Raw genomic sequence first — 17,869 nt, forward strand, 5'->3', positions numbered from 1 at the left:
GAAGGCTCCCCAGAAAAGTGATGTGATAACCAGCAACTCTAAACCCAGGTATTCAGACAGAGAACTGTTCTTTGAGGGACAGGAGAGCACCACCTGCTGCACCCATGTGCAGCTACACTGAATTATCTTTCCTTGTGGAGGAAAAAACCACCCTTCCAGCTTCCTACACTTGCCTGCTTCTACTTCTACTTTCTTCCTCAACTCCACCCGCCAGTCTGATGACAATCGAACTGCTTCCTGGCTTAGTCATACGTAAGGAAACTTTGACCCTATGCCAAACTCTTACTCTATATTTAAAAGTAAAAGTCTTAACAGAAAAACAAAGAGAAAGGTAAATTTTGTATTGGCTCTTTCTTTTCTTCCTATTAGACTATTCTAAAGAGAGAAGACATGACATCATAAATTATACTTTTAGCAGGTTGTTAAATCCAGAATCAGGTATTTACCTTGCTTTCTGGGTGAGCCCCAAAGTAACTCACCTGAGGCAACAGAGTGAAGTGGCTAGTACCCCCAGTCCTAAGGAGCAGGGCACAAGTCATACACACCCCTAGGTGGCGCCATATTAGGAGGAATCAAATTACCAAAAGAGCCATGCAGAATGTACAAAGCAGAGAGGAGGGAGACGAGACTCTGTGCTCCTAAACTGCACGTTGGCAGTCTACCAAGAAACAGTTTTTGAGAAATTCCTTGAGCTTACAAGGAAACTTCCCAATACCCAGAGATTAGATCTACAGATTTTTAAGGCTAGGTAGCAATTCAAACTCTGGAAATAATCTGACTAGATGCAGGCACATACTGTGTGAACAGAGGGGGGGGGGAAAGCTTAAATTTCAAAAATCTGGGGCAGAAAGGCAGATATCAGAAAATAAACCATGGTGACAGAAATGAACCAAGGAGTAGGAAGTAGGTGTCCCAAGCTGTGGCTCCACAGTACAGAAAAGGAGGGCGTGGGGGGGGGGGCATAAGCAAGGGGGCATTAGTAGGGGGTGGACACGGTCTGCCTCTGATTCCTTGATTTGTTTCCTCTTATTCGATGTTTGTTCTTCTTAGTGAATGGAATAATATCTGAGATTAACACCAAACTGGGTCTAAAGCCCAGTCTGTCTGTCTTTAAAATGTGGACCCATACTTTTCTTTGCAGAGCTCTGTGGAGTTATGCAAATAAAAAAGGGTCAAGGGCAATTAAGTTATAGGTGAATTATTTGGAGAAAGATAACAATTATTAGGACTATTCTTCAGAGAAGTAACTGGTCTCAGAGCATATGTTGTCACTTATACTTTGTTTTTCCATTTAAGATGCATACCTATATCTCATTAAAATGGAAATTATCAGGATCTACAACAGCTGCTTAGTGTAACATAGTCCTCTGATACACTGCTAGTTTGAGTGGGGGTTGTGGGCAGTATGGGCCGGAATATAGAACACACATTTCCAGTAAGAGGAGTTGTTTTGAGAAGACATGGAATTAGAGCTGAGGGAATTTATCCATCAGTCATGAGCCTACAAAGGGCTCAGGCATGTTAGTATGGTTCCAGGGTTCAGTAAGCATCAGCCACCATTTCTGCAATGCCTATTAGTGCTTTACTGGGAACTATTTGCTCAGAGTTACGTGCTTTCCTAGCTACAAAAAATAAAATAAAATAAAATAAAAATAAAAATCTATACAGTGACAGACTGCAAAACTCTTGTCATATCTACTTCCTTAAGCTGCTTTTGCTGAGTAAAGAGAAAGGCTAGACAGGAACAGTTTTGGCCAATGAGTAAAATTTAATAATAAAATAACCCCTTACAAGCAAAATGAAATTACTACCAGCACCTACAGATAGTAACAGGCTTTCAATCAGCACCTAACTTTGATTTAGTTAAATCAAAGTGTTTGGGGTTCTAGGACCAGTGAAGAGATTATTCTACTTCCTTTAGTTGAAAAAGTGCTACTAAAAAATCTTCTGCTCAACTAAACAGTGTTCTCTATGATGTAGCTGATTCCCTTTGGGCAGAGATCTCCCTTCTTGAACACCAATCTGGTGCTCACATATGGTCAATCCATGAACCACACAACACTCCCTAAGTTTGAAGAATACCTTCAAATCTATACCCTGCTTAATTTGGCATTTATTTTTCTAATAGGGGGAACTGAAAGGCAGGCAGGAAGGGGAGAGGGGACGAAGTGAGGGGGAGGAAAAAGGAGTAGGACAAGACCAGATGTTGTCCCACTAGTTCTAGAAACCTCAGGAACCCTAAAGTGAGAGAACAACCTATGAGCTCTGTGGCGTAGGTCTATGGGTTTGGTCCTATGGAGCACTGGGCAGCTGTGGAGGGGAGCTGAGAGCTGAGGAAGGCAGAGAGCTGGAGACACAGAGAGCAAGCCATGGGCCAGGAACAGCAAAGGAAAGAAGACCAAGGTTGGTCATCTGTATCTACAGACCTCAGAGATCCTCAGGGTTTGTTGGCGTATGTTAGAGACCCTACACTCAATTTCCTGAGAAAGAAAAACTGATAGAGGGTTGAAACAAAAGGGGAGTAAGGAGTACTCCATATTACATGCCACTGGTGAGCCAAGTGAGTGGGGTTCAAGGTGCACTGACAAGCGTCACCACAATGTACACAGTTGAATTCTGATACCCTCTCTGAAAATAGAAGATTTTCCTAAAACAAGTGGATAGGATCAATTTAGTAAGTCCCACAATCACTAGTTTGCTAGACTCCAGATAGAAAGCAGGTGGCCTGCTCACATATTTATATCCAGTTAGGAAAATGTAATCATCGGATGTAATCATAGCTTCTTTTTAAAGCATGAGAAAAAAACTCCAGGGAGTTAAAGAGACAATATATTAGGAAAGGTGCTTGCCTTGCAAGCAGCTGACTTGGGTTTGATCCCCACCCAGAACATCCCATAAGATTCCTGGAGCTCTACCAGGAATTAGCCACACTGAGCATAGGTAAGTGTAGCTCCCAAAACAAAAATAATCCAAGATAAAGAGAAAGAAAAGGAATAGAAAGAAAAAGAACTGAATTTATATTAGTGCAGGGGTTGGGGTACTCAAGCTTGCTCTGGGAAACCACACATCAAGGAATTAGTATGAACTACAGCAGGGGCAGCTCAGTGTTTTCTGTAAAAGGTGAGGGAAGAAATATTTTAAGATTATAGAATTATAAATTTTATAAAATTATAAAATGGGGTGGGGATGGAGGGATGGTTTGTTTTGACTACCCAACCTTGGCACTGGCCCACAAAGGCAGCAGTAAACATTATGTGGGTGAATGGGGCCCAGCTTGTTTCCAGTAAAGCAGTTAGAGGAGTAGGGACTAGAGAAGATTCAGCTCAGGGCTGCTGTTTACCACCCTAGAACCACTCCCGGTACTCTGAGTTTTATATTTAAATACAGAACAACAACTCACTTCATCTAGCTAAAACCTGTAGCAGGCCTAAGGACTGGGGAGGTAGCTCAAGATGAAAAACACTTGCAAAGCTTACTGAAGGCCCAGAGTTTGAGTCCCTGCAACCCATGGTATCCCTCAGGAACCCAGTTCTCAGAAAACCAAGCCTTGCTGGAGTGGCAACAGGCCCCACAGACCTGCTCGCTACAAGCCTACAAAAATATAAAAAGAAAGACAGACACTAAAGCTGCTGACTGACTCCAGTAGGAGGTGGTGAGGTGGGAGTGTCCGTGACCTTCCGTGGGGCTTCCCATGTAGTTCTTGGAGGTCTCCTCTCTCCACTAACAGGCAAATCATCAATCATCAGAGCAGAGTTAAAGACAAGAGATTGAGGAACATCCTCTGGCAGCCCATTCCCAGTCCAAGGGCCCCAGCAAACAGCTTCTGAGAAATGTGAATTAGAAGTAACAATACTTTTTGTTGATATTCCATAAATATATTCCTTTACTACCTCACAAAAAAAGAAACCCCCAAAACACTGTCCTAATTCCAGGAGCACAAAGGAGCTGCTGACCATTCAGATACAAATGCTACCTGAATGTCAGAAGGAGCCAGAAATGTGGAAGGCTGGAGTGGAAACCACGTACCTGGGCTGGACTCTTCAGGTGGGGGGCTGCAATCTGCACAGAAATGGAGGCGACACGGATGATTAAGGAGTAGCACATGGTTCAAACGCAACAATTCAATGCTTAGAGCAACTGCTTCAGCAGCTTGCAGTAAGGTGGCTGGATGGAAGCCAAGAGGCTGGGGCGTGTCAGCATCTTCTGCAGAAGCCACATGAGAGCACCAGCCACAGTCCATCCTGCTGGGGGACTTTGTGCCTGCTTCACAGTGTGAAGATTCATGTGGCTGAGACTTCACATCAAATGCTTAATAGGATGGGCAGACTAATGGGCCACAATGTGATATCACACCCACACCATTCACATTGCACCTGTGAGGCCCCACACCACCTTCCATGTGTAAGCATACTTGGAATGAGAGACACTGACCAGTACACTGAGGAGGCCATTGCCCTGCCAACCCAGGGATCCAGGCCCAAAACCCCCAAAATGAGGATTAGTAATGAAACCAATAGACCAAGAAGAGCCAAACAATGGCAATCTTCAGAACTGAAACCATGCTTTTGAGGATTTGGGAGAAGTTTAGAATTCAGAAAGAAAACCAGTTCTAATTCTGTTTCACATGCCAGGAAGTACTCATTTCAACTTCACATTTCCCTTAAAAACTCTAAAACTGTCTGTTTACAGGGTGTGGGGTGTGCCACTTTAAACAAGTTGGGAAAGAGATCATTTGAGGTAAAGGTTTATTTTTATGTTTAAACTCTCTGTACAAAGAATGTCTTTGGGTGAAAGGGTTGCTCTGATCCTCAAGGCTAGTGTAAACCACTTTATGGAGATTTTTACAACTAGGATTGTCCAATCCCTGTTAGGTACCCATCCTCACTAATCATCTTTGGATGACTTCTTAAGTCAAGGGGGATAAAAATGGAGTAAAATTCAAAGACCTTGGTGAGTCAAAAACTCTTATTCTTAGTGCCCAGAGAGTTTGAGACCATCAGTCTAGGAATGAAATAGACAGTGGTGTGGCAGGAGGGGGAGGCACTGAATGGAGCTGAGTGAAATTATGCCAGGCCTTGAAATGAATCAAGTTTTTGTTCCAGGGCTCCAATGAGGAGGCCTGAGAGCCTGTTTTTATGGTATCCTGGAGTGATGATCACACATAGTAGAGTTGAAATCATTCCTATGAATTCAAACCTGGCTAAATAAATTCATCTTCCAAAAAAAAAGGGGGGGGGAGAAAGAAGGGGTCTTTCCGGGACTTTTATTCCTCAGCAGCAGTTTATTACTTGTTTTAGGGCTGGTATCCCTGGAGATATGATGGCCAATACGGCTTTCTCTCCAGGAGCACACAAAGTTAGGAACATATGCCTGGAGTAAAACCAGAAATGGCAGTTAAAGAAACACTGTCCTGAGTTCTGAATGCCTCTTGGAGCTGAGGAGAATAGGAGAATGTATGTATGAAGGTAATAGAAGCCACCAAGTCCAGCAGAAAGAGGGAGAGGAGAGGGGTTTAAGGAGTCTCCCTACTTCAGTTGGCAGGATTCAGCCCCAGCTGATGTTTACCCCCAGAACAGTTCTGTGAAGGGTAAACCAAGAGGCACAGAAACTCCAAGAACTCAGAACAAAGCAGAGAAATGTATCAGAAACTGACTTTTGTTCTAAAGTTGTCCAGTTAAGAGGAACAGGATTGTTAGCATATTATAAAGAGGCTACTCATTACAATATACATATCAAACAACTGCTTATAGAATATAAAGAGTCACAACAATGAAACCTGAACTGGCCCTTGAGGACAAGTGACGGAAGCCAGTGGCTCTTACTGAGCCTTTCAGTCTCTGATTGAGCGGGGGGCTAAGTAGCTTCCTAGATCTGCTGCTCAAGATGATATTTTTGTTTGGTGCTGGGCTCCCAGCCAGAAACTCATACTAGTGAAGCAGGGATGGTAGGGCTGGCCTATGCTGGCCTGTGCTCAGATTCCTAAGTTCCCCCACAGTTCATGTTGGCATATGGTTTCATTCATTTCATTATACTGGTCAGCAGAGTTAGGCTCTCTCAAATGTATGCCACACACTTCATTTCCACATCAGAGCTTATTTGTCTGGCTTACACAATTACATGTCCTCATGAATCACTTTAAATTTGCATTTAAATTTGTCTGCATTTTGAACAATACATAAAGGGCTAAAAAAGACATTTAACTTAGGATTATATTAGTATATCTGATTAAACATACTATCTCCTGAATTAAAAAATAGATCTAACAAATGGCTACAACTGCAGAGAAAAAGTTAAATTACAAGACAACATTAAAGAGAAATGAGAAATAAACTTTCTGGAAGTTTGAAAAAGTAACAATGCACACTTAAAAATGAGAACATGAACAGAGACGAAAGAACTCTGTGAGTCAATCAGGGGAGTGAGGAACAAAAGTGATATTGTCAAAGACAGGAAGTGAAAGATGTGAACACAGATCAACAGCCTGAGTGGAATCGCGCCTTGGAACAGACTGCAGGCAGAGTAGAGATGTGAAGGGCACTTTCCACACAAAGAAGTAGTGACTGAGAGGCTCTGATAAAGGAAAACGACTCTTGAAGAAAGGCTCAGAATTTAAAGATCTTGACTGTATGAAGGCTAGCCTGGTACCTCCAGGCCTTAGTTGTTATAGTGTGATACCCACAAAGGATAGCACAGAGGAGACAGGAGTTAGTCTCAGCATTTAGGTCAATAACCACCCCAGATCACAATAAAAGGTAGAGAGTCCTGAGCTGCAGGGAACAAAGATCTGCTTGTTCCAAGAGCAAGTTTCAGTGTGAGAAGACTCTGGGCGAGGCAGAGAAAATGGTTTCTGGAATAGACAATGTCCCACCATCTAATAGTCCCACGTGGAGGTTGGCATCCCAGTGGGGAACCTAACTCAGCATCTTCAGAGACAAAAGTGGACTCTGTCATCAAAACTACCAATAAGCTCCAAGGCATTGGGCCTCTGCTGGATGGACATTCTCCTACACAATGACCACCATCCCAGAGGCAGAACTGCAGGATCTGTTGAGAGTTGTCGCCAGCTATGTCCCTGCCTATGTCACCCTTTCTTGGGCTGGTCATGCTCAATGGCCAATAATGAATACAATAGCCCAAATCATTCCCAAACCATCTGAATTCTAGGTTTGTAGATTTGTCTGACAAAGCAGACAAGCTCAGGCTTGTCTCACTGCCATGCCTGTGATCCTGGAATTCTGAGAACCATTGGCTGCCAGAACTGCAACTTCACATGCAGACTCCCATGGCAGGGGTTGACGGGCACCAACTCACTCACTGCCTGCTGCACTGAACATTGCAATACCCTTCCCTACCTGCAGACCCTCCCTGCAGTCTGTATGGGGAGGAAGGATGCATGGAGTCAGACACACAAACAGATGGATATGGCAGGATGGATAGGGTAAACACATACGCACATGTGGTCGGGTGAGGATGGCATGCAGTAGAGGGAATGGCGAAGGGACATGGCGAGGAGGGGTTGTCGCAGCAGGCATTCTCCGGGTGGATCCAGTAGGCACGGCTGCCTTGGTTACCTTTCTTGCTGGTACAGCTACCAGCTGGGGGGAAGACATCGTTGCAGTCCTCCCCCTGCAAACGCTCCTTCTGCAGCAGCTTGTCCACCCGCTGAATGATGCACTCAAGGCTCTTGTCCACATTCAGCCACACTTTTTCCTGCCAAACCCACATGGCCCAGCTGGGTCAGCTCTCCCCAGAGAAAGACACAGAAAGCAAACCAAACCACCCCCAGGGCTTCATCTCAGCAAACAAGTTCCTAAACCACCATAAGATTTACAAAAAAAGATTTTTAAGGATCAATGTGTTTCCCTTTTACATTATCATCTGCTTCTCTGGTGAGGGCGTGCTGAGTAAGTGTTTAGGGGGCTTGAGAGCCACACCCAGAGATCTTTAGTTTGACTCTGAGGACCAGAATGTTCAAGATTGGGCCAGGCTTGGTGGTGCTGCCAGGGCATAGCAATGCTGGGACAACAAGGACCACACCCAGAAGTGCCCATGGGAACACCCAGTTAGCAGATAAAAATGAGGGCCTCCTTCTGGAGCCGAAATAACTTAGTTGGGAGAGTGTTAGACTGAAGAAAAATGAGGGCCTCTTGCTTCCCAGGGATGTGCTCCAGCCGTTGGCCCTTTCTTGGCTTTTAGAATACCCCGGTCACTGTTTTGACACTCTGGGAGATGTCTGCCTGGGACTATCCTGGAATATTTTAATTCAGGAAGAAGGACCATGGGCCCATAGAGGCAGCCTTTTCCTCTGGCTGCCCAATCAGCTCTGAGTCTGGCTCAACTCTTTAAAAGGATAAATTATGTGGACACAGCCTCTGTCTCACAACAGGTAGTCTAGAACTCTCTCTCACAGAGCAGGACCTGGGATGCAAATTTGCTAGACCTGAAGCCACCTCTGAGGGGGAGATGCTGGAAAGAGTCAAAGTATTTTTCCACCCAGACTCAGCAGTAGATGTCAGGCCAGCGGACTCACCCACTCTTCCTCGTGCCAGTCTACCTGCAGAGAAGAGCGGCTGTTCCTGCCTGTCCACCTGGCCATGAGGGTGTCCTGATCGTTTCTGAGCATCACCTGTTCCTCCTCTGTTGAGGTGGGTGAGGCCTTGGAAGCAATATAGTCAGGGCGCGCTGCATTCAGTCCATGGATGGAGTTAGCCAGAAGCTTGCAGTCACAAACCGTGACCAGTTGCCGGGTCTGTGGACACAGCAGACATAGGTACTGAGACTCCAGCCCAGGAGTGCAAGGTCTGTCTTCTCTGATAGCTCAGAACTGGCATTTCTGCCTTCTCCACAGCACACACAGTCACAGGCTGCAGACCTCTGAGGTAGAGGCAGATACATCATTTCTGAGCCAAACTAGGGGGAGGAGCCTACTTGCCCTCACTGGTTCCCTGGGGGGTTCCCTGTATAGTCTTGATACAAAGCTTTATTGCAGTTGCTGAGACATCTTCATATTTTTGCATTTCAGCATCTAATAGCTAAAGAGCCATGAGTTCCCTTGTACAGAGGAATTCTGTGGAGAATTCTTTTGGGATGGCTATGTGGAAATCCACATGCTTCAGAGGTCTGAGAGGCTCATCCTTTCAGTTCTGACAATACCTTACCTCAAAGTAGATCTAATTCCCACTTCTGTAACACATAGATAAAAAACATGACATGTTCTGATCAGAACATTTGCCCCAGTGTAGTGTGTTTATGTGTGGAGAGAAAGAAACTAATTTGATCTAATATATCCATTCTCTCAGTCTGAACCAATACTTTGTTTCCTATTTAGGGTTTGCTTTTTGTTTGTTTGGAGTCATGCCTGGCCATGCTCAAGTGCTCAGGACTTACTTACTCCTGGCTCTGTGCTTTAGTATAACTCAGGACAGGGCTGAGAGATCATATTTAATACCAGAGATCAAGCCCAGAACAGTTGCATATAAATCAAGAGCATGGCTACTGTATTATTTCTCCAGCCCACATGTAGTTTAAAGTGGAGGAAGCTGTCAGGGCCACACCTGGTGGTATTCAGGGATCAAATTTGCATGCTAGCATGCACTCCAACCCTTTAAGCTTTCTCTCCAGTCCTTATTCTTCTTTTTTTTGGGGGGGGGGCACACCCGTTTGATGCTCAGGGGTTACTCTTGGCTAAGTGCTCAGAAATTGCCCCTAGCTTGGGGGGACCATATGGGACACCGGTGGATCGAACCGTGGTCCTTCCTTGGCTAGCGCTCACAAGGCAGACACCTTACCTCTAGCGCTACCTCACCAGCCCCTCCTTATTATTCTTAATCAGGATCAAAGTATAGTTAAACCTAGGTTGCTGATAAAATCAGTACAACTATATTATCTGCATTTTATTTCTGTATAACTCAGTTTCTTTTTTTTGAATCTCAAGTACAACAGAAATGTGCAGAGAAGGCAGTAATAGAGGCCTACAACAGGCCCAATCTCCACATCTCCATGAAGCAGTCTGGGAGTCACCAAATCTCTTTTAGGTCTTTGTGGAAAATAAATCGGAAGGTGGGACTTCAATATCATCCCAATACCACCCATGGAATGGGCAGCTCAAGGCAAATAAAGAGATCCTGGGATTTCTAGAAATCCAAGTGCATTTATTTCCCCTTCCTACCTTTCCCCCAAACATATATACACAGCCACACAGTCCCTCCTACCTTGTCTGCCAAGATGGCGAGCGTTCTTTCCAGGCCAGTGGCAGACCTGTCTTTGGCTGCCCTTGAGAGCCTCTCTGCATAGTAACTCACTTGGGTTTTTAGGGTGTTGATCTGGGCAATAATTTCCTTGGCTCGGACAATGTCCTGTGGGATGTAGATTATAGACTGGCAGCCGGATGATGTGCTAAAAAAGGACAGGAGAAGATTCAAAGGGAGTCTCAAAGTGAGAACAACAACATTGCCCTTATCCCACCTGACAACCAAAACAGAACAAAGCATGAGTCTCAGGACTAAAGGAAGTCTTGGGAGAGCCTTTATCTCTCTGGGGCAGAAGATTCTGATGCAAAAGCTTTCCTATGTGTATGTGTGTCTATACCTGTATCATGTGTATGTATAAAGACTGAATCCAGTCACTACCCAACCATGCCAACTATGCCAACTTCTAAACAGTACTGAGGTGCAGATCAGATCTGCTAATCTGCTAATCTCAAGGGGGTGTGGTCTATTTCAGTGAGGGGGACTATCCTGCATGCTAGACTCAGCCTACGGACTCTGTGCTGTTCACTCAGCCACTGGGACCGGGAACTTTCTGTGCACATGTACACAGGCTTTTCCCTTCCACCTCTATCAACGTGTTCTTCCCCAGCTGGGCTCCATCCCCTTGCCTCTGTTCCAGAACATACTGACTTTGAGAAATAAAGCTCCATCTGATGCAGAGGTTGAGAAGGCATCCAGCAGCACGTACAGCATGGGACCTGGTGTCAGAACTGTAGCCCCACCTGAAACACACAGCAGGATCCAGAGCACCCCTTCCCCCAAGTTTCACTGTAAGGGGGGTCTAGCTCTGCTGGTTGGAGATGAGAAATTGCTCATCTTGCAGGTGAAATCCTACATCAATCCAATACTAAAAATGAATTTTTCAGAGCACCTGCAGATATTAAAGGGATGCAGGGAGAAGTCAAATCTTCCAAGGGGTCTCTCAGACTGAGACTCAGGATAATTGGGCAATTCTGCCCCATCCAACTTAAAGGTATAGCTACAGCTTCCCTGCTTGCTCCTTTGCTAGCTCACTCATTCTCTGCAGAAGTGGGGATAGGGTATTAGGCCACACACATTGACTGCTGGCTTTCTAACTTCACATGTGACTGTGGGCCTTCCCTGGTTTCCTGTGAACCCATGGTGTGGTTTTCTGTGACTGAAGAAATATGACTGAAGAAATCTTGTGGATGTACTTCCTCTGCATAAATGTATTGAAACTGAAACTTCTCCTACCCGGAGGAGTCCTGGGTCTCCCTGCCCCAGAGTGGGTGTTTGGAAGCTGAAGACTAGCACCCACAGGTGCTAGTCTGTCCTCATCTAGTAGGAGACATCTGTGATCTCAAAATATGAGCCTGTGGGTCCCCAGGAGTATCTCAGTCTTTGGGAAATAAAATTGTTGGCTGGTCTCCTCCAAGAGCTACTCCAGGGGAAAGTGGGAGAAGGTGGAGGAAGAACTCACCGGCCACCATTTCCTCTGACAGAAGGGCTGCAGAGTCAGGGTGGCACACAATCCCATGGGCTCTTTGGAAGGGGTCTGCCAAGGAGCTGTCCACTCCTTCTTATCATGGAACATGGACAAGCATGCAAAAATGTAAAGCTAAAGCACCCTGGAAAGAAAATGCAAAGCCCAAGCCCACACACAATAGAGACAATGAATCTGCCAGAAGCCCATGCAGCAGACTGTGATGAGGCCTGTGTGGCCTGAGACAAGTCATTCCACAACAGAGTACACAGGACAATGTTCCAATCTGCAAGCACTTTTCCAAATGAATAGTTGCCCTTTCAGATGATTCCATCCTCAAAAAAAGAACCTGCAAACCAGGACGTATGAAATGCAGTCCTTCCCAGGGTCAAGACTGAGAGCACAGTTGTATACAGTATGTTGTGTGCTGCTGCTATACTATATAGTCTGAGGGGCACTTAAGCAAATATTTACCCCTCCTCTGTCTCACCTCGTGTCTTTTGGGCCACATCCTAATAATGATAAGGTGGGATTTACAAGGTACCATGGGGAGACATATATGGAATCATTAAATTCAGAGAGCTGTTGTGTAGGGGATCAGGAGTCTAGAAGCATATGTTCTCAACCACAAATCTTGAAAAGAAATGTCAACTAGGAGCATGGGAGGACTGTGATCACAATTGTCATTGTCCACGTCCTGTGCAGAGCCCTGAGGATACCTAGAACAGAGCCTTGACATGATCCCGTAGTGTCCCTAGCTCTGAGACATTATCTGGCACTGCAAAGTAACATTGTTTTTAACATTGTTTTATGAGATAATTATATCTCATAAAAGTGAAAACTAGCTTCATTCCTGCAATAGGTGAAATAGAAACGAAAAGAAAGAGTTCAAAGTTTCCTCCCAACCTTTTTGGGTATCTGGTAGTGCTCGGGGCTATTCCTGGCTCAAGAGTGATCCCTGGAAGTGTTAGAGGAACCATATTCAGTGCCAAGATTCAAACCAGGGTGATGCCAAAGTTTCTTTTTTCTGCAAGCAGGCCGAGAGGGATTTCCAATCACACTAGTGAATTAACCTGGATTCCCAGCATGGAAAGTGGTGTGGCCAGGTCCTCATTCAGTGATTTTTTTTTTTCCGGGGTGGGGATGAAATTGGGTCTCACTTGATGGTGCTTAGGGATCACTTCTGGCAGGGCTCAAAAGGCCACATGAGATGCCAACATTCTAAAGTCGATGGGTCACATGTAAAGCAAGTACCTTACCCACTGTACTATTGCTCCAGCCAGTTCAGTGAAGGCAGCATGAACCACTGCCAGGTTTGGGAGGTATAAGGGGAAAGGGCTATTCATTACCAAAGAATGCTGCAGTTGGAAGAGAACTGTGCTTGTGAAGTTGTAACTAGAAGCCCCAGTGTCACTGAGGGAAAAGCACCGCAAGGGAAGGAGACAGCACAGGCTTTTCCTGCACAAGAGCAAGACCCCAACAGACACGCTCTCAACAGACAGAAAACTCACCAACACTCCTCAAAACTGCTAAAGAAAAGAACCAAAATAAAGTATTAACAATTTGTTAGAACATATCAAATGTAACACCCCAAATAAAAAGGCCAAGTTTTCCCTGTCAAAATAAGTTCAGTTATGTTGAGGTGCTGACACTAAGGATGGAGTGAATGAAACAGCCCACCATGTTGATATATGATGGCGACATTGGGACTTGAGCTCAGGCCCTAGAAGACATGTCACTGAAGGGCAGGAGAAACTGAATGAGGAAATCATTTTTGCAGTGAAATTGTATTAGGAGAAAACTAAATAGATGTGATTATATTTTGGAAAACTACTACGGATATTTGGAGAATAAGGATTTTGGAAATGAACATGTGAGGTCTTCAATATCAAGAGTCCAGCACAGAACAGTGAGTTGGCATCCCTCTTTACTGGCTTTCTGCTCCAAGGCCCTCTTCAACCTCCCTCAAACTCCACACAGCCACATGCAATGAAGCAACAGACACACAATTTATTGCTAGCTGGCTGTGCAGAGCCACGGTGAGTACAGGAAGCTGCATCTTTAATTCTTGGAGGAAAAGGGATTTGGGGGAGCCCTCAACTGGGCTAACTCCCTGGTTTGCCAGGAGGAGCCTTGCTGGGTACTCATAAAGATTAAGGAGGCTGGCCTTGAAAGTGGAAGCCCTTTCATCACCTGGGCCTTTCTTTTGTAATTTTTTTAAAAATAATTTTGGGTCACACTAAATGGTGCTTGAGTGACTCCTGGATTTGCACTCAGGATCCTGAGCCTATTTTGCTCTTCCTCCTCCGGTCTTGAGGCTCCCTTAGCTATAGGCAGTCCATACACCATGGTGTACTTGATCATGCTGATAAGCTCCCCCTTATCAGTCTTACTCTCTGCACTTCCTGTAGCCTTTCACCTACTCTCTGATATACTCCAAGATTACTTCCTTTCATTCATGTCCTAATCCCTGTCACAGCAGAGTGAAGGTGATGATCTTCCAGCTCAGGGCTGGTGCCTACACTGCACCTGACCTCTTTGACAGATGGACTGTGCTTTCTTGGTCTATACTTTTTTTCCCTCAACCCATTTCATTCTCAATGAATACAGCTGATATTCTCAGCCCCAGCCAGAGACTATTTTATGTATTTTTAGCTGGTGCCTTCTTACCTAAAATCAGTCCCTACAATCCCATCTTCTCTCCTCTCCCTTCCAGACCTATCCCACTTCTGCCCATCTGCTCTAGCACTTTATTCCATTTAGTTCTGTTCTGTCTTGCCTCACTCTTTTTTATTTCCTCTATCAGACTGGACAGACTCTTATCATATTAATTCTCCTCAGACACAAGGCATTTTTTTGTTTTGTTTTCTTTCAGGGGCCACATCTGATGGTATTCATGCTTAATCCTGGCTCTGTACTAACAGATCACTTCTGATGCTGGGAGTTATTACTGGGTCGGCAGTGTGCAAGACAAGTGAAGTACCCACAGTACTATGTCTCTGGCCCAGACCTCAGGCTTTAATGCTAGTTCCTCAACCTCACCATTCATGGATCTTATGTGATCACCTAAACTCACTGCTTCTGCTTCTTCTACTCACATCCTGAGATCTATCTAAACCAGGGGTCTCAAACTCGCGGCCCGCGCAAATGGCCCTCCATACATTTTGTGGCCCTGCCCTAGAGAAATCTTTTTTGTTTTGTTTTGTTTTAGTTGTTTAGGTCACACACCCCCAATGTTCAAGGCTTACTACTGATTTTGCACTCAAGGATCACCCTGACTTTGCCTCCTGCAGCCCCCAGGTAAATTGAGTTTGAGACCCCTGATCTAAACCTTCCAGTTGCCATTCTGAACACTCTCAATGTTTTCTCCAAAGCTCTCTTTCTTCAGAATTCAGTGTCCTATGTATGTTTCCAAGTCTGACACCACTAACCCCAAATAATGTGTATTTGAGTATCCAGACAAGTTGAGATCTCCTTTGGGTCCGAATAAAATGTCAGCCTGGTACCACTGCTCAGGCATAAGTCCTGCATACATCAAGCTGCCCTGAAGGACAGAAATCCTTCTCTCCCAGAAGCATCCTGCTTCCCTGCTTGCGTTGCCCTTCTCCAACCTGCTTCCTACACAGGAAACTATAGTCTCCCGAGTCTTTATAAGGGGATACAGAACCCTATAGTCCTTTGGAGGAAGATGCTAGCTCCTTTCCACTGACAGCCAAGCTAAAGGGAATCAGCCTTGGGCAGTTGCTGGGAGTCTCAATCTCAAGGTATTTTTCAATTTCATGGCCATGTCACAGGGACGCACAACTAACGGGCACTCTCACCAACCCAGCTCAGCTGCATACACAGACAGTAGCACAGGAGCCATGGGCAGCGCCTCCAGCCACGCAAAAGCAGACCACACGGCTGGATGGTTGTGCAGTCATACTTCTGTGTTTTTTTTTTTTTTTTCTGTAATCGAGTAAGCATAGGCTATCCTACAAGGATCACGAACACTACTTACTGTTTCTTGGTTTCTTCAAATTTGTGCAGCTTTTTGCGAAGACCTCCTGACTTAAAGCCTTGGCAATGAGCAGCAGGTGCTCCAATGGTGACAACATCATAGTTCTGATCTGAATGACAAAAACCTCTCATCCGTTACTCTGGGTTCAGACCTGTGGACAAGCCAACTACAGGGAAAAGCACACAGCTCTGGGGTTCAAAGCTGAACAGCTCAGGGCTCCCTGGATTCCAAGGGTAAGCCAAGAATAACTGGGTAAGCCAAGAGTCTCTGGGGCCCACACTACAATTTCATCAAAAAGAGGTTCTAATGCCTGGGGAAGAGGTAGGAGGGTGTCACTGTGGCCCATGCAACTGCCCAGCAACTCAATTTGCATCATCCCTTTGGAATGACCTTTCTCTGAGGAGAGCTGAGAGGAAGCAGCTGAGTTCTAAGGGTTCTGAGAACCCTTAGAAGGGAGCTAGATAGTGACAAGCCTCTTCTCCTACAGGTTTCCCAAACATAGAGAGAAGGGGTCAAATCCAGAGAAAGTTAGATAAGATCCAAGAAGTGAGACAGAAATTTAGTTACCTGATCCTCCATCATCTTGAACTCTCATCCTCTGTATGTGCAAATTTGTAGGAACAAATTCTAATTTTTTATCTGCTTTCAAACTGCTTGCTTTAAACGAGGGACCTAAGAAACATAATATGAAAAAACAAAGATCAGCAAGTGGTAGCCTGTACTGACAAAGGGTGAGCAGAAAGGAAGGAAATGTAAAGAAGAAGTCTGGGGCAGCAGCGATCTTAGACATTCTGAGCTACCCAGGAACACATCTCACTTCCAAAAAGGTAGGAGAAATGCTGAAGGAGAGCAGCTCCCTGGCCAAAATATTGGTGCTAAGTGCTGGGTGGGAAGTGGAGCCATGCAGAACTAGCTTTGAAGGCTGTAGCAAAATACCAGGCCTTCCCACAACTTGGTTCTCTATAGGGAGATTATACACAAATACATGATTTGTCCAACATCTCAGCAACAACACTTCTATAAAAAGCACATGGGCCAAGCAAGGCAATGCCCATTTCAATACTCCACTGCCATCCGTGAAGATATAAGAACACAGGTCAGCAGTAGACACCATTTCAATTATGAATGTGTGTGTGGTGGTGCGGGGAGTGGTGCAAAAGGATGAGGAAAACCTGCTAATATTCTTTTAGAAAATAATAAAAATTAATTAAAGAGATTGTCCAGCCCTTAAGTAGTCCAAATTATCAATATTAAATCCCTTTAAATAAAAATTCTGAGTTCTTTGGAGAGGAGAAACTGAAGCACTACCCAGATATAGAAATATAAGACCCTACCTAGAAAAGTCTGGAGCTCTCAGAAAAGTGAAAGATATGAAGGAATATATTAAATTATGAAAAGATCATCAACAGTACAAGGGATGAGATTACGAAGGGACATCAACAGTGCAAAGGATGAATGAGAATTGAGAACCGTACAATTTATTCATATAATAATGCTCAGATTAACTTTTATGCATGCAAAGGCCCATGGGAAAAAACATTTTGGAAGAATTGTTCAAAAGTTCCTCCCCAAAGCCATATGGGACTTGCTCCTTTAAACCTGTGTTCTCCCTTGAACATGTATCTTACTTGCTGGTCTCTAAGTTTCTTGCTTCTGCAGAGCCAACAATACTGAAAACAGTAGTCCAAACTATAACCATACTTAAAAGGTGGGTGTTTAAATGGAGGCTGCAGAGTGGAGAGAACCTGAAACACTGGAGGAGGAATTGATGTTGAAACACTGTATGTCTGAAACTCAGCTACAAATAATTTTGTAAATCACAGTGTAATAATAAAATTCTTTAAACAAATAAGTGGAAGACTACAATTGTTTGGTTGAAAAAGAAGGATTTAAAGGAAAACCTATTAAAGCCTAAATTTTACTTGAAATAGGGAAGGAGAGAAGACTAAAGAGAGTGATAAAGTATATAAAAACAACAAGTAAGTTCTCCATTTGGGAAAGGAAACAAATGAAGTCTTAAACTATTCCCAAAGTGTTTCCAAAGTCAAGTCATTCAAAGCAGGTATTTCTACTTTTTTTAGCTTTAAAATGGAGAGTTACACTTAGTCATATGTTCAGGACAACTTTTCTGAAAAATCCAGAAAGCAAAGGACATGT

At 44.5% G+C, this 17,869-nt stretch overlaps 1 protein-coding gene across 6 annotated transcripts in view; it reads right to left on the minus strand.

Annotated features, from left to right (window-relative positions):
* INPP4A (inositol polyphosphate-4-phosphatase type I A) overlaps positions 1-17,869 on the minus strand; it is a 139,025-nt gene that overhangs the window by 20,828 nt on the left and 100,328 nt on the right. For 2 of the 6 annotated variants that reach the window (XM_049784772.1, XM_049784769.1), the window contains exons 12-18: positions 16,280-16,384; positions 15,713-15,821; positions 13,224-13,241; positions 10,212-10,395; positions 8,531-8,749; positions 7,572-7,710; positions 4,027-4,059 (exon numbers count right to left, since the gene is read on the minus strand). In XM_049784772.1, the coding sequence (XP_049640729.1) occupies positions 4,027-4,059; positions 7,572-7,710; positions 8,531-8,749; positions 10,212-10,395; positions 13,224-13,241; positions 15,713-15,821; positions 16,280-16,384 (807 nt within the window). The remainder of the gene's footprint in view (positions 1-4,026; positions 4,060-7,571; positions 7,711-8,530; positions 8,750-10,211; positions 10,396-13,223; positions 13,242-15,712; positions 15,822-16,279; positions 16,385-17,869) is intronic. The other 4 variants (XM_049784773.1, XM_049784770.1, XM_049784771.1 and 1 more) reach the window with 3 other exon arrangements.

The sequence above is a fragment of the Suncus etruscus genome, chromosome 12 (assembly GCF_024139225.1).
Source record: "Suncus etruscus isolate mSunEtr1 chromosome 12, mSunEtr1.pri.cur, whole genome shotgun sequence".
Taxonomy (NCBI): Eukaryota; Metazoa; Chordata; class Mammalia; order Eulipotyphla; family Soricidae; genus Suncus; species Suncus etruscus.